This window comes from Pongo pygmaeus, chromosome 23, assembly GCF_028885625.2.
Source record: "Pongo pygmaeus isolate AG05252 chromosome 23, NHGRI_mPonPyg2-v2.0_pri, whole genome shotgun sequence".
Lineage (NCBI taxonomy): Eukaryota > Metazoa > Chordata > Mammalia > Primates > Hominidae > Pongo > Pongo pygmaeus.
In genome coordinates, this window is record NC_085931.1 from 61899100 (window position 1) to 61915541 (window position 16442).

The following is a 16442-nucleotide window of genomic DNA, read 5'->3' on the forward strand; positions in this document are numbered from 1 at the left end:
CCCAAAAAGAAATCATTCACTTCATGACAAAAGCAAATGAGAAGTCCCCTCAAACCAGCAACCCCTGGTCTGTACCTGGGCCCGTTACCTGGTGGCACTGGGAGCTGTGCACAGGCCCAGATACCTGCAGTTGGAGCCTGTTTTGCCGGTAAACTCTTGTATCGTTCAGGACACAGGCTGGGCGCTGATGGAACACAGAGAATGGTATTTGCTCTCTCCTGCAGACCCACAAGCTGTCTGGGGAGATGAGGCACACAGACATGAATTGTACTGAATTGTGTCCAGTGCCAGCACAGTTGTAAGCCTTTCTTCTGTGCTAATTCTTACTAGAGACACGTGAGCTAGCGCTGTTTTTATGCCTGTTTTATTGATGAGGACACAGAGGTCACAAAGAGGTTAGGTCAGGACAGAGTCAGTGTACAGGGTGGGTCTGGTCTGGGTTGGGTACAGGACAGTCTTGGGGAGTTATTTACTTCCTTCTAGCAATGCGAAGCAGATCGCAGAGGTAGAACCAGCAGGTGCTGTGAACAGCTGCAGATTGGAGTTGGAAGGAGTAGGAGGTGTCCAGTCTGACCACTGAAATTCTCCAACAAGGAGCCAAGACAAGAGTGAAAGGTGCCAAGACAAGTGTGACCAGACAGTCGTCCCTCTAGGGTTGGCATAGCCCCAAAGAGTGGAGAAGGGCCTGGGGTTGGGTGGAGCCTGAGTGATGGGTGGGGTGCAGTGGGGCTGCTGAATGAGAGGGCGGGTGCAGCAGCCAGGTGGACATGAGGGCTGCCCCAGCCCTGGCTGCATGCTCCACGCACTGGTCCTCAGTGGACCCACAGGGGGCGAGAGCTACTGATGTCCTGGGGGAGCCATCCAGCCAGAGCTCTGATGGTCCTTAGATATACGTATTAGTTTAACAGAGTTTCCAAGTCACTTTGATATTTTGTGGAAGCCTGCTTGTACATCGGGGTCTGTCCTCGGGCTGTGAACAGCTTCCCTTCCAGTGCGGTACATGTAGCCAAGAGTGGCCTGTATGTGCTGAGAACAGTGACAGGACGAAGGGAAATGGAGGGAAATCCAGGGAGACTGTGGTCTCTGAATTGTCTGTCTGTCCCCTGCCCTGCTTCTCCCTCATGGTCAGAGTGGCCTTTCCTTAAGTGAGGTCCACAGGGTCACCTGGAGTCTCCTTGAGGATAGAGAGGCTGCCTGGGGTGGGGTCTGAGTTCTGGGGTGAGGGCCTTGTCTTGGGGGCCTGGGGTGGGAGCTTAAGGAGGGAGGGGAGTGGTGGCCTCTGTCAGCATCATGGGTGGCTGGGTTGGGGAGGACATGGCAGTGGGGCAGGAGGTGGCCCAGGCAGCTGAGATGGAGCGTCCTTGCTGTGCAGAGAAGCTGGACGAGATGCTGGCAGCCGCTGCAGAGCCAACGCTGAGGCCAGACATCGCGGACGCAGACTCCAGAGCTGCCACCGTCAAACAGAGGCCCACCAGTCGGAGGATCACACCCGCCGAGATTAGCGTAAGGGCCACGGGTGGCTGGGAGCACTGGGCCGGGCAGGCATGGGGGTCAGACTGTCCTGGGCCCTCTTGACTGAGGTGAGAGCCTGTCATGTGGACCCCTCTCCAGAGGGGTGTGTGCACCCCGTGGCCTCTCTCAGAGACTCTTGGGGCTGTCTCTGCCCCTTCAATGGCCACAGCTCAGCACCTGCTGGGTTTACCCTTGTGGCTTTTGGTGCCTCTGCCTTCAGGCAGTCCCTGTCTCACGCCTGAGACCACCAAGCTACCCCAGCTCCGCTGAGAACACGACAAAGCATGTCTCTGTTCCCTGCCCACTTGCCGACCCGGCGCCTTTTAGGCTCCTCCCCCACCCTCACCCAGGGTCTGCCAGGGTCTGCACCCACCCTGCCCAACACTGTCTGCACTGTCCCACCATCTGCACTGCCCACACAGCCCAGGCTCCAATGGGCTGCATCCCCTGCTCCCTGAGGGCAGAGTCCAGACATAATTTCTGGGTCCAGGCACCCACAGGCACCAGTGCCATTAGAGTGAGAGCATGGGGTGTCTCACTTCTGGCTTAGGAGGACTGAGGGCCCCCAGTGCCCTGGAACCTCCATATTCCCCTCCCTGACCCCCACAGTCATTGTTTGAACGCCAGGGCCTCCCAGGCCCAGAGAAGCTGCCAGGCTCCTTGCGGAAGGGGATTCCACGGACCAAGTCTGTAGGTATGGCTGGGCTGTGGGGCTGCATGGGCGGGGAGGGACGGGGCTGGGGCTGGCAGGGTGGACTTGGGTTTGAAGGACACTCCCTCTCCCTGCTGGTAACTGGGGCCCCAGCTGAAGGGTCTCATATGTTGACGGACGTGTGGGGATTAGGCCTTCCCCAACCCAGAGATTTCCCCCGGCAGCCGACACTCCCTGGCCAGTGGGCACCGCCCCCCCCCCATCGCCTCATCCCTCCCATGGGCAGTCTCACCCCTGTCCCCAGCTCAGCTGCCTCCATCGCGGTTGCTCCCCCGAGTTTCTGACCCTCAAACCCCCTGGACTTGCCTCTCCCCTACTCCTCTGTGTATTGCTGTCTCCCCCCTTCACAGCCAGTTTTCCCCCAAAAGTCACCCCTACCTGCTGTCTGTCTCCCGTCCCCCACCTGCTCCTCAGCCTGCGGCAGACTTGCTCTCTCCATACCCAAATTGAAACTGCTTCCACCAGGGTCACCGGTGGCCTCCAGGGCCTTCCTCCCCATGGACGCATGGCCAGCACTCCTGCTGGCCTCAGCTGGCATTTGGTTTCTTTGCTCCTTCTTCCATGAAACGCTCCTCCCCGGAGTTTTAGGACAACACTTACTGGTTTTCCCCTCCTTTCTCAGGTGGCACCTGTTTCAACCCTGCCGCCCCAGCCTCTCAAATATGGGACCTTTTCAAGGCTGTGTCTTCAGCCTCCTTCCCCTCTGTGCCTCACCACTCCCCAGCCACCATCACACCCCACACTCACCGTCTCCTTTCCTGACCCAGATGGGGACATCTAACAAGCCCTGCCCACTGTGCATCCCTCCAGACATCCACTCTCCTGTCCCCTGCCCACCTGTGCATCTGTCCACCCACACACCTGCCCACTTGACCGTCCGTTGTCCATACAAACCCCAGCACACCCCCCGTCTGTTACACATAGGAGTAAACCTCTCAGCACTTACTATGGGCTGGACACTGAGCATTTAATAGTTAGAATAACCGTATTGAGGTTGAGACCACTAGAACCTCCATTTTACCAATGGGGAAACTGAAGCAAGGAGGGTAAATGACCTGCCCAAGATCACACAGCTGCCCAAACTCTGATTCCTCACCTGCCTCAGGACCCTGCCAACTGGTGTTCACACAAGGCCCATCCTGGGCCAAGTCTGGGGCTTGGTTGGGGAATGTGACGTGTGCAGAGAGCTCCGCGGGCACATGGTGGGTGTCGGGGCTCACGGACCAGTGGAGCCCACTGGGGGGCTCCAAGCACACCTGGTGTCACAGAAGGCTGTGTGTGTTGGGGTGGGGGTACTTTTGAGCTAAGATGTGCAAGATAAATGGGAGTTTCTGGGGGATAATGGGGTGAACTGACCAGTGTGGAAAAGGCATATGGGTGTGTGACCTGGTCCCTCGGAGACTGCCAAGAGTTATTTCTGTAGGTGGGATTGTGGGGAAGAAGGCTGGTGAGGCTGCAGCTACTTTGCAGCTGAGAAGCGCTCTTCTCTGCTCTCCCTGGCCTAAGCCCTGAGTGTCTTCCATGGTTACTTTCTTACCCTCTGCTTCACCTGACGTGTCAGGGTGGGTGGCCTCACAGCCCTGCCCTGCACAGGTCTCATCACCTTGCAGCTGGACCCTGGCTTTGTTCTCGTGACTGCCTGCCCTGGCTCTGCCCTCTAGTCCATCCCTCTGGCCAAATGAGGCTTTCCGCAGAGCTGCTATCACCCCATATCCATCCAGCTTGACCCTCTGTGTACTCCTCATTACCTTGGGGCCCTGGAGATTGGCCCCAGTGCTCTCCTGCTTCATCTGGAAACATCTGTCTCTGCCTCCCTTGACCTGGGTCTTCTGACTCTTGCTGTTCCTGGGCCCGACCCTGCAGGCCTTGAGCCACTCTCCTAGGACTGCCCGTTCTGCACTGGTCCCTCAGGCATCCTCTTGCACTCGGTTGATGGATGGGTGGACAGGTGCTCCTTTTTGGCTCCTCTTGGCCTGCTGGGCCTCAGCTGCCGGCATGCACATTGGTTGGGTTGTCAGACTCCCCAGGCCCCTGCCCCATGCCCCATGCCCCATGCCCTGGCTCTGTTGCTCTGGGCACACGATGCAGCCCTTGAAACATCAGGATTTTGATCCATAAACATGGAGACCACCTATTACCCACCTCCAAGGACCACTCTGAGGCTCGCCCGGTAGGCGGCACTCACGGACCATGTGGCATGCTGGGAGTGCTCAGCAGCCAGTCGCCAGTGTTAGACGTAGATGCTGCTTCTTGAGGTTGGCACACGGTGCTCGAGAAATGCTCTCTGCTATGACCTAGGCAGACAAAGAGGATCTACCTTTGCCCCCAAGGGGTCCCACCCCTGCCCCAGATGGTATCAGAACAGATTCCCCATTCCATGCTGAGGCAAGTGACTTTTCTTTACCCTAAGTCAGAACTTGGCATGCTATTAGCATTAAATTTCCCCTTATTTCATCTTTGCACGTCACTCCCGCCTTCTACATCCTCAAGGTGCGCTTGTTCTGTGTCGCTCCATCTAACACATAGGCTTGTGGGTGTTCACTGCGCGTTCATACACAGTGCAGGGAATGCAGCAGGAGACCCAGGACGAACTGGGCACAATTTCTCTGTCCAGCGGTTGGGGATGGGGGGAAGGCAGACCTAAAAATCACGATGATGATGACCTCGGCCCCCTTCCCCCATTCCCAGGATACTGCTGCAGTTCAGCCCTGTACTGTAAAGGTGAAATTGCCTCACAATAGTTGCAGGCTGTCCTCTTGACATGAGGAAACTGAAGTTCCTAGAAGCTTCTGAAGTTCCTGGCAGATCTAAAATTCAAGCCTAGGTCTGTACACAAAAGCCCACCCTTGGTACCTTGGCTACAAAGAGATATTATGCCCAGCAAGAAGCAGTGTAGTATTGGAGGCCTCATTAGCACTGCGGTGGCTGGAGGAGGATGCGATCAGGAACAGGCAGTCTGTATTTTAGCGAGTTCATAAAAATGTTGACCAATCTGAGTGAGGCTGGGAACAGGAGCATCACGAGACCTGGGTGTGTGGGTGTGGGGCCATCTGCCCCCTGCAGCCTCACTGAACACACCTGCAGCACGTGTATCCACATCATGATGTCCACAGGGGTGCTCAGGAGGTTGTGTCAGGTTCTGGCTGGACAGCAGGATCATGAGGGCCCTGAGCACTCCAGCCCTTGCACAGGATCCTAACAATGACGTCTGAGCAAGGCATGCAGAGGGGAGTTCATTTTAAGCCTGTTTTGACCATGAAAGAACTGAAGCTCAAAGGGGCTCAGGGCCTGGCCTGGGGTCACGCTGCCAGTAGGGGTTAAAATGAAACGTGCTGGGTGCTCAGCCTGCAGTTCCATTTTAATTCATCCATCCATTCTTCCCTTCACCCACTCACCCAACCTTACTGAATTTCAGCCACTGTGTTTGCATCACCCACCCATGTGGGTCTCTGGGAGGAGCCTCTCAAGGCTTCTTCCACAGAGCACCTCCTTACCTGGGTGGGCCTTAGGTCTTTCTCTGCCGGAGGCCTGGCTCCAGTGGCCACAGCCCTGCTGCCCCTCACCCTGCCGGTGTGTCCCTCCTGCTCATTTCCGACCATCTTCCTCTCGCCTCTGGTTGCCTCCCGGGCTGGTACTTCTGCGTCGGACTTGTTCATTCTGGGGTGGGGAGCCCTGTACTGGCCCCTCCAAGCCCCTCAGCAGTTCTGTCCCCATGTCTTGCAGGGCTGTCCCTGCCTTCCTGGGATATCTTCTCAGGGCCTGCTTGATGACCCTGGGTTTGGGCAGGTCTTGGCCCCAACCCAGGTCGTCAGAGTTTGTGTCCTTTCTCGGGGGTCCCCGGTGGGGCCCTCCTCCATCCTGTAACTGAACGCACACCTCTCTCCTGTCCTCTTCACAAGAGCCCTCCCCGTGCAGCCCTGGGCCTGGGGCACAGAGCTTGGGCATCCAGGGACCAACCCAGACCAGGGTCTGCCTCGGAGCCCGTGCTCTGGGCTCCCTGTTTCTCCCCTGCCCTCCATTTCCCGGCCACCACTGGCCCCAACCCCATTTTCCCGAGCATTCTAGCTCCTCGCGCCGGGTTCTGCCGCGGGCGTCCATTGTGTCCGGACGGTGGCTTCCCCGGGGTGGAGTCGGGGCAAGGCTGGCCTCTGCGGGAGGGGGTGCCGGGGTCCCCAGGAGCCTCTCCGAAGGCAGCACCACCCCTCCCCGCCCAGCGCCCTGGCTGGTCTCACCGGCCCTTCCGTCCGCAGGGGAGGACGAGAAGCTGGCGTCCCTGCTGGAAGGGCGCTTCCCGCGGAGCACCTCGATGCAAGACCCGGTGCGCGAGGGTCGCGGCATCCCGCCCCCGCCGCAGACCGCGCCGCCTCCCCCGCCCGCGCCCTACTACTTCGACTCGGGGCCGCCCCCAGCCTTCTCGCCGCCGCCCCCGCCGGGCCGCGCCTACGACACGGTGCGCTCCAGCTTCAAGCCCGGCTTGGAGGCGCGCCTGGGCGCGGGCGCTGCCGGCCTGTACGAGCCGGGCGCGGCCCTCGGCCCGCTGCCCTATCCCGAGCGGCAGAAGCGCGCGCGCTCCATGATCATCCTGCAGGACTCGGCGCCCGAGTCGGGCGACGCCCCTCGACCCCCGCCCGCGGCCACCCCGCCCGAGCGACCCAAGCGCCGGCCGCGGCCGCCCGGCCCCGACAGTCCCTACGCCAACCTGGGCGCCTTCAGCGCCAGCCTCTTCGCTCCGTCCAAGCCGCAGCGCCGCAAGAGCCCCCTGGTGAAGCAGCTGCAGGTGGAGGATGCGCAGGAGCGCGCGGCCCTGGCCGTGGGCAGCCCCGGTCCCGGCGGCGGCAGCTTCGCCCGCGAGCCCTCCCCGACCCACCGCGGGCCGCGCCCGGGCGGCCTCGACTACGGCGCGGGCGATGGCCCGGGGCTCGCGTTCGGCGGCCCGGGCCCGGCCAAGGACCGGCGGCTGGAGGAGCGGCGCCGCTCCACTGTGTTCCTGTCCGTGGGTGCCATCGAGGGCAGCGCCCCCAGCGCGGATCTGCCATCCCTCCAGCCCTCCCGCTCCATCGACGAGCGCCTCCTGGGGACCGGCCCCACCGCCGGCCGCGACCTGCTGCTGCCCTCCCCGGTGTCTGCTCTGAAGCCATTGGTCAGCGGCCCGAGCCTTGGGCCCTCGGGCTCCACCTTCATCCACCCACTCACCGGCAAACCCCTGGACCCCAGCTCACCCCTGGCCCTTGCCCTGGCTGCCCGAGAGCGAGCTCTGGCCTCCCAGGCGCCCTCCCGGTCCCCCACACCCGTGCACAGTCCCGACGCCGACCGCCCCGGACCCCTGTTTGTGGATGTACAGGCCCGGGACCCAGAGCGAGGGTCCCTGGCTTCCCCAGCTTTCTCCCCACGGAGCCCGGCCTGGATTCCTGTGCCTGCTCGCAGGGAGGCAGAGAAGGTCCCCCGGGAGGAGCGGAAGTCGCCCGAGGATAAGAAGTCCATGATCCTCAGCGTCCTGGACACATCCCTGCAGCGGCCAGCTGGCCTCATTGTTGTGCACGCCACCAGCAACGGGCAGGAGCCCAGCAGGCTGGGGGGGGCCGAAGAGGAGCGCCCGGGCACCCCGGAGTTGGCCCCGGCCCCCATGCAGTCAGCGGCTGTGGCAGAGCCCCTGCCCAGCCCCCGGGCCCAGCCCCCTGGTGGCACCCCGGCAGACGCTGGGCCAGGCCAGGGCAGCTCAGAGGAAGAGCCAGAGCTGGTGTTCGCTGTGAACCTGCCACCCGCCCAGCTGTCGTCCAGCGATGAGGAGACCAGGGAGGAGCTGGCCCGAATTGGGTTGGTGCCACCCCCTGAAGAGTTTGCCAACGGGGTCCTGCTGGCCACCCCACTTGCTGGCCCGGGCCCCTCGCCCACCACGGTGCCCAGCCCGGCCTCAGGGAAGCCCAGCAGTGAGCCACCCCCTGCCCCTGAGTCTGCAGCCGACTCTGGGGTGGAGGAGGCTGACACACGCAGCTCCAGCGACCCGCACCTGGAGACCACAAGCACCATCTCCACGGTGTCCAGCATGTCCACCTTGAGCTCGGAGAGCGGGGAACTCACTGACACCCACACCTCCTTCGCTGACGGACACACTTTTCTACTAGAGAAGCCACCAGTGCCTCCCAAGCCCAAGCTCAAGTCCCCGCTGGGGAAGGGGCCGGTGACCTTCAGGGACCCGCTGCTGAAACAGTCCTCGGACAGCGAGCTCATGGCCCAGCAGCACCATGCCGCCTCTGCCGGGCTGGCCTCTGCCGCCGGGCCTGCCCGCCCTCGCTACCTCTTCCAGAGAAGGTCCAAGCTATGGGGGGACCCCGTGGAGAGCCGGGGACTCCCTGGGCCTGAAGACGACAAACCAACTGTGATCAGTGAGCTCAGCTCCCGCCTGCAGCAGCTGAACAAAGACACGCGTTCCCTGGGGGAGGAACCAGTTGGTGGCCTGGGCAGCCTGCTGGACCCTGCCAAGAAGTCGCCCATCGCAGCAGCTCGGTGAGCAGGGCAGTGCGGGGAGGGATCCGTGCCTTGTCCGTGGCCCCCTCTGTTCTTCCTCTTGTCTGTTCTCTGGCTCTTCTGTTCCTCCTTGTTCTGTTCCATTCCTTCTGTGGCAACCCCCAACCCGCTCCCGCCATCCACCTCTGAATCCAGTCTTGCTTGGCCTACCTGAGAGAGGAGGCTCTTCTGGGCGTCTGACACATCAGGGTTGCTGCTCACTGTGTCCCTGTTGGTGCCAGAAGTGGGAGCTGGGCTCCCCTCAGAGACTCAGGTTGGGCATGAGCGCCTCCATGGCCCTCCTGGAGGCTCTTGGCCCCAGGGATTCCTGTGGGTTCTCTCTCTCGCTCCCAACGCAGGCTGTCTTTACCATCAAGGGTTGTTTCGTGTTTTACTTTGGAGGTACGCCTCCCTCCTCCCATCCTGTCTGTGGCCATGTGGCTGCCCAGCGTGGCTGATACCCTCTGCCTTAGAGCTGCCTCCTGCCTTGCTTCCTTTGGCAGCTTGGAGCACACTGACTCCTCTTCTTCTGGGGGATCTGCCACTAACTTCCTATTTCCCATCCCAGAAACATTTGTCTCTTGGCACCACCTTAGAATCCCGTAAACATGGGTTCCCGTGTGTCATTTCTAAAGTGCAGTAAGAAGGTAGATGGAAGTCACGCCATCTCCCTGCACTCCATCTGCCCTCTTGCCTTCTCCCCACCACTTCCCCCTCTGTCCTGCCCCTACCCAGAAGGATCTGAGCAGGGGCCTGGCTTGCTGCTGAGGCTGTCACAGCTGCCAGAGCCCTGGGCTGATCCCATAGGTCTTTCCTTGACGACCCGACTCCCAAGGCTCCTTCCAAAGAGGAGCCCTTCAGGCCCGTGGGCTGCATGGATGCTGGTGGCAGAGCTGGTCATCCCCCACCCGCCCCCTTGTCTGCCTTTTTAAAGCTGCTTTTGCCTTCTGTGCCCCAGGTCTCCCCTCTCCTCTCTGGGTCTGGGGGGGTGGTACGTGGGTGCCGCCTCTTGACACCTCCTTCTTGCTGCCAGGGAGACCAACCTAGTGGGCCCTGTACTGTCAGCCTCGGAGGACAGAGTTCACAGCGTAGCAACGTGTTCAGAACTTAAGGACTTTGCAGGTCTTACAAAGGCCTGGCCATTCTACCTTCTTTAGTTCAGGATTCAAAAGACAGGAGCTTGGGAAGCTCACGAGGCCTCTCCCAAGGTCCCGGGATGCTGCCTCCAGCTCCTGTCATCCTGGGGAATTGCTCTGGGGTCCTCTCCCCTTTTTGCCTTTTCCAACTCCCAGCCAAACTGGAAAGCCCTCTTCCCAGCAGTGCAGTGTTGAAGGTGCCCGTAGAATGGGTGTTATAATCAGAGTGAGCAGCCTGGTCCTAGGCCTCTGTACAGGACCAGGCCCTGAGGCTGGGGTCTCCTGACCCACACCTGACCAGCCCCCATCTTCCCTCTCTGCTTCTCCCTCCGCTCCTCTTTGCCTCTTGGTCTTGATGAAAATCAAAGCCATTTTAAAAAGTGCATAGCACAGTGCCTGGCCTGGTTCAGGCCCTCAATAAACATTTCTTAAATGGATGAAAGAACAAAGCAAAATGCAAATGCTGTCTTTTGTGATTTGAGATCTAGGGAGGTGGCTTAGGACAAAAACCCACAGAAGGACTTACTCAGCGTTCAGACTCATCAGGTGTCAATCCCCCATGGTCGGGCTCAGGTGGGCCCAGGTCTCGTCATTGGCCCTGTCCTCTCCTGTGAGGCAGCTGCAGCAGTTGGAGAGCAGGGTCAGGGGATTCCTCAGCCGGAACCTCTGGCACTTCCCCCTTCTCTGAGTTCATCCTCCCACAGAGCTCTTTAGCGTTCTGTCTTGATCAGGGTACGGTTCTCTTAGCCTTGGCTCTGGCTTTCACCAGGACTCTGTTTGTTTTTCTTTCTCAGATGTGGGATGGGGAAGGACAAGACCGGCAGCCCTGACCCTTACGTGATGTCTGTTCTTTTACTCAGTAGTTCCTGCAAAATTCTGATCTCTGATTGGGTTCATGTGGGTCCTCTGCTTTTCTCTGACTGATCACTGGGGTCTGGGGACATAGGGCTTTCATCAGCCAGGCTTGAGTCCTCTGTTCTCCCAGGAGCCAGGGGGATGGGTCCGCCCACCTAGCAAGCAGGTGCTGAGAGTGAGGGGAGGGGGCTCTCCAGATGGAAGTCCAGTGCTGTCCCTGGAGTAACCAGATGCTGGACAGCCTGTAACAACCAATGTTCTGTGACACGGCCCCCACTGGCATCAGCAACTCACTTCCTTGCTGGTCGTTGGCTTGGAGCCATCAGAGGGCCCTGATGTCGGTGCTCAGCAGGTCACAGCTTAGTGCTGTATCCCTCCCCCGTGCAGTGTATTACAGTGAGCCGACTGCACAGGCTATCGCGAGGCTGCACACGGCATCACCTGTGAAGCACCCAGTAGGCCCAGGGCTGGGGCCTGTGGACCCTCACTGGTGTGAGCTGCCATTGTCTCTGCTGTCACTGACACCCAGGCACTCAGACACCTAGGTGAGGTCTTAGAGTCCTTTGTGGGAAAACAAGCCTGTTGGATGCAGCATTGGAGATGGTCCTGCCATATCAGTTTGTCTTCACACCATTCCATTAGACGGACCCTAACAGGATCGTCATGTTCCAGACAATGAAACTGAGGTACCAGAGAGTTTCCTTGCAGACAGAAAGCGGTGGTCTGCCTGACCATAAGCCCTGCTCTCTGGCTGCCGTAATCGAGGGCCGCTGTTGTTAAACCCCTTCTGATGACACACAATGGGCTTTCGCCCAATAATCCCCGTCCACAGAAGTGGCAGGTGTGTGCATCGCACAGACTCACCCCCTCTGTTTACTGGTCATGTTTGTCATAAGTAGCACCTGGTGCCACCTGAGTGGCTTACCCGGGCCTGCTTTTCCTTCTCAGTTTGCCTGTGTGTTACCTTCTGTTCCAGCTCACTCTTCCTTTCACCCTCTTGTGCTCCTTCTTGCCCTCAGACCTGGGCTAAACTACAGCCATCTGGAGGGGGCCCCACTGCCCACCCTGGGCCCTTAACTTCTGGTGCTTCTGGCTGCAGGCAGCGGGGCGGAGCACAGGACACTTGGTGATGTCTGAGTCCAGTCCTGTTTCAGATCTGGTCCTTTGTGTGCCCACCGTGGCTGTTGTCAGCTCTTGTCCTGCAGCCCCTAATAGCTGGAGTCCAGTACTCACTCCTCACTTAGGGATAAAACTGCTGGTGGAACTGTCTAAAGTGTGGGAGGTTCTGACATCCAGGTATGGCTGCTTCCTTCCCAGGGCCAGTCCTGGCAGAGGCACTAGGTCACCCTCAGGGCCATACCCTGAGCTGTGTCTCCAGCCCCTTGTGTTCCACAGTGTTTGTCTCCCAGGCCCATCCTTCTCCCTGACTGACACCATGAGGAAGGGAATGCCCCACCCACCTTCTCCACAGATGGCTCATTCCTGATGTGCTTTAGCCACAAGGTATTGTGTGGCCTGAGAGCTTTCTGGGCAAGTTAAGCTGTCCTGTATGCCATGGAACCAAAGCTCGGTAACCTGTGGAAAAATGATGAGCTCTCGGGCCACCTTTGATTTTCAGGGGAACCTGGAGGATGTGGCACTCTCATGCTGCCTCTGGAAGGTCCAGGACCTTTGGCCTTTGGAATCCTTGATCCCAGATTGTCCACCTGCTCTGTGCTCCCAGCTCCAAGTCTAGCTCTGCTGGACAGACCATTCATCTGCCCAGAGCCCCTCCTCGGTCTCTGGGCCCCACACCTGACTCTGAGGCTGCATTTGGGCATGATTCAGACCTGACTCCGAGCCCCACAACTGGCCACAGGCACCCCATCTGTCTGAGGCTCACACTTGTCTCTGAGACCCTGGCTCCACACCTGGCTCTAAACTCCATTTGTCTTCCAGGCCCCATGCTCGGATCTGAATCCCATGTGGGGTCTGAGGTCCATAGCAAGGCTCACGTCTGCCTTGGCACTTAGATTTACATGGGACTCTCACATCTGGTTTTGTAGGTAAAGTTCATGGCAAAATAGCTTTGGAAACACAAAAAGAGGTTCTTTGCTGCAGTACTTCTGGTGCCTTTGACAAGCTTGTGTGGAGGAGGGCACTGTGTGCCATGGTCTCCAGACCTGTTAGAGTCAGTTCCTAGATCTCCCAGAAGACCCACATTCCTCAAAATGGTCAAGAAACCCTGCCCTGGTGGCCTGCTGCAGACCCTGCCTGCTAATATATTTGTCAGGGCTCTGGACAAAGCACTGTGTGCTTGGTGGATCACACTGGTAAGCAGGGCCAAGGCCAGCAGGGCCTGCTCTTTTGAAACCCAGACTGAATGTGTCACATACCTGCCAGTGGGGGCCCCTGCAGGCCACATGCAGCTGGGGCAGGTGTGTTCCCAGGATCCCTGAACCCTGTTCGGGGAGTAGGAAGGAGGTACAGAGGAGGGGATATAGGACACTGGGGCCCATCAGAGCTGGAGCTGGGAACAGGCGGGGTGCTGAGGAGCAAGATGTGTTACCGCAGAGGATGCACTGGAAGCTTCAGAGCCCATGTCTGGTTTTGTGCTCCTCTGAGAATTAGTTCCCTTAATGAGGCCCCTAGTTTACAAAAGGCCACAGGCCTAGACCGGCCCCATGTGAGTGCACCTTAATGAGGCCCCTAGTTTGCAAAAGGCCACAGGCCTAGACCGGCCCCACGTGAGTGCAGTGGCAGAAGACCCGAGGCAGTATCCAGGGCCTGAGTGTGGACATTTTCCTGCTTGTTGGCCCCAGTGGGCTGACTGAGTTGGGCACGCCTGGCAGGGACATGTCATCCTATTTTTGCATTTCGTTAGTGCATCTCGTATTCCTGGCTTTGTGCTAGGTACCAGGAGGCAAGGAGAACTGGTAAGAAGTGGGGTGAAGGGCCTGAGACCATGAACGGTCTGGATCCAGAAATGGCTAGGGGTAAAGAGAAGGTCTGGGTTGATATTAGGAGTTAGTCATTGGCTGTAGGGTAAAAAGAGGAGCTGATGGTGGCTCCCAGGCTCTGTGTGTGGCAATGACAGGGTGCCGTTCACTGAGTTGGGGATGGAGGGACATGTGTGGATACTCCAGTAGAGGTGCTGGACTCATCAGAGACTGTCTGGGTCTCACATGCAGCATTCCTGGGCACACTGGCCATAGCAAAGGGTCTGAGTGGATAATGTTGCCCAGGAGAAACTGCAAACTAAGAGGGGAGCTCCGAAAATCCATCTAGGAAGGAAGAGGCCTGGGAAAGAATGTCTCGAAGGGAAACATGAACAGGTCAGCAGCAGGGTCTTGCTGACGGCCTGGGCAACTGCGGGGCAGAGGGCGGCGTGGGGAGGGTGTGGCAAGGCCAGTCCTCTCTCACTGGCTGAGAGTCACTGGGAAACAGCGAGACGGTGCAGGATTCAAATGTAGGTGGAAAGATGTGGGGCCGTGGGGCCCTCAGCATGATCTGGACTCAGCCTCTTCAGGGCGGCTGCTGGAGGTGTTCGTGGGTGATGGTGCCTGGTGAAGTATCATGTGTTAGAGGGTGGGTGGCCCAGAAGCTCTTTGGGAGGCTGGCAGGTGCTGTGATGTGGCTGTTTGGCGGCCGGAGCCTGGCCAGGGAGGTGGCCAGACAGTGGCTGAGAGTGACGGTGGGTGTGCAGAGAGGCTACGGAAACATGGAAGTCAGACATGGACACTGCTTGGATTTGTGCCCTGGGGATTGTGTGGGCAGTACCCTGTTCCCCAAGAGAAAGAGGAGAAGCAGACACCTGGGCCGTGGGTGACCCCAGACCCCTCCCTCCTGTGCCCTGGGGACTTTGGCGGGCACAGCCTTCCTTGGGCGTTTTCTCTTGGCCTCCTGACATCTCCAACATGCTCTGGGAGGCGGGAGCAATGTGACTGGCTCTCCTCACATCTCTTGCCCTCGGGCCCCTGGCTCCGTGGGTGCCTCTGGAGCCAGCCTGCCCTCTGCCCAGGTCTCCAGCTCAGCCCCTGCCAGTACTACCCAGACAGGCACAACTCTGCTCTGCCCAGCTCGGACCTTCTGGAGCCCAGACCCTGCTCTGGGCTCCGGCCGAGCCTCCCGGCTGCGCTGCCCGCGCCTGCCCTGTGCCTCTGCCTTCACTGCTGTGGTCCTGCAACTCATCAGTGTGCTTCAGTCACACCTGAGACTCCAGGTACACCTGCCATCACAACTCCATTGAAAGCTAAGCCTTGGGGCAGGGGCAGGGCCAGGGTAGGTGTCCATCCTGTGAGACAGGTCCCCAGGCCAGGGCCACTGTGTCGGAGCTGGTGGGTGGAGGTCAGGTGCATATTCCTGGTCCTGCTCCTCTCCGGGTGTCCACAGTCAGGTCCCTCTGAGTGATTCTCTTGGAGTCTCCTCTGGCAAGCCCCTCCAGCAGTCACCACCACCTGGCACCCACCCCCAGGGGACCCCCCGACCCAACACCACCTGGCACCTCCCCTCGGGAACCCCCCAACCCTGGCTGCCTCCCCACTTTGCCCCACTGTGCAGGTGGATCCATGGAGGCCAGGTCCAGTGGAAGCAAAGACAGCTTATTCTGGTGGTTGGTGCCTGTGCTGAGGCCCACCTCAGGTGTTCTTGAAGCCCCTTTCTGTTTGGGGGCACAGTGTGGCCTCTTCAGGAAGTTCTGCTCTGGATCTGAGCAGCTGGGAGGAGGCAGTAGGGACAGAGGCTGAGGAGAGGAGAGAAATGAGGTCCCATGGGAGAGACAGAGCTCAGCTCTCCACAGAGGGTTGGCCTCTCACAGGTGGGGGACAAAAGACGAAACCTGCTTTAAGGGGAGCCCCATGCCTGTGTGGGGCAGGCACTGGGGATGCTGTGTGGTGAGGACAGCACAGAGGTTGGGGTGGGGGGACTCAGCCTGGGCAGGGGCAGGGAGAGGGGGTGGGAGGGCCACTGGAGAGGGGCCCGGCCAAAGAGGATGTCAGGGGCTCAGCACCCCCAGGCGCCAGGCACCTGCCGAGCACTGCAGCCACGCTTGTGGTCCACCTGCACTTGGAGACTCTCGCACAGGCGCCTCTCCTCCACCAGCAGCTCCAGCTTTGTCCCTCCCACAGCAGCTGGGCCCTCTGCACCTGAGTTCCTCCCTCCACACCTGGCTGCCCGTTGTGTGGCTGCAGCTGTGGGTCGCGTGGGCCTGGCCGGCTAACTCTCTCTCTCATTGCTCTCTCCTGCCCATCTGCATGTGGCTGCTCTGTCGAGCTGCGCCGCGGTCCCGAGCGCCGGCTGTGTAAGTGAGCATGCCCATCCCATGCCTCTTGCCGTCCACACGCTGTGCCTGTCTGCCTGGGTCTCTGCTCTGCGTGGCTGTGAGAGGCTCTGGTGCCACTGACAGCCCCTTGAGGCTTCCCCTGACACAGTGGGGATAGGGATGGGAATGGGAGGACATGGGAATGGGTTTTCTCTGGAGCTATCACCCCAGGTAGGCCTCCCACCACAGCAGAACCAAGGAGGGGCTAGAGCTCTAGGGTCCTGTCAGGTGAGGCTGGGAAGTGAGCTGCCACCGGTTCTTGGGTGTGTGCGTGCGTGCATGTGTGCGTGTTGCGTGTCTGCGTGTGTGTGCTGCTGCCACTGCAGCACGTCCGTAACGCGTGTGGGCACCGTTGCTGCTGTTGTGTGCTGTCTGTGCAGGAGGCTGCCTTGTGTTGTGGGTGTGCACGGCCTCACACCTGCCC

The 16442-nt window shown here is 59.7% G+C and overlaps 1 protein-coding gene and 1 long non-coding RNA gene across 7 annotated transcripts in view; one reads left to right on the forward strand and one right to left on the reverse strand.

The window, feature by feature from the left end:
* SHANK3 (SH3 and multiple ankyrin repeat domains 3) overlaps positions 1-16442 on the forward strand; it is a 56824-nt gene that overhangs the window by 37347 nt on the left and 3035 nt on the right. For 4 of the 6 annotated variants that reach the window (XM_054469675.2, XM_054469678.2, XM_063663091.1 and 1 more), the window contains 3 exons: positions 1373-1503; positions 2122-2206; positions 6475-8728. In XM_054469675.2, the coding sequence (XP_054325650.2) occupies positions 1373-1503; positions 2122-2206; positions 6475-8728 (2470 nt within the window). Of the gene's footprint in view, positions 1-1372; positions 1504-2121; positions 2207-6474; positions 15998-16442 lie in introns of all 6 variants that reach the window. The other 2 variants (XR_010125928.1, XR_010125927.1) reach the window with 2 other exon arrangements.
* On the reverse strand, positions 344-6586 carry LOC129023136 (uncharacterized). Its single transcript, XR_008496690.1, has 4 exons — positions 4629-6586; positions 4367-4518; positions 3973-4211; positions 344-1026 (listed from the first exon to the last, which is right to left on the reverse strand). It is a non-coding gene; the product is annotated as an uncharacterized LOC129023136 (long non-coding RNA).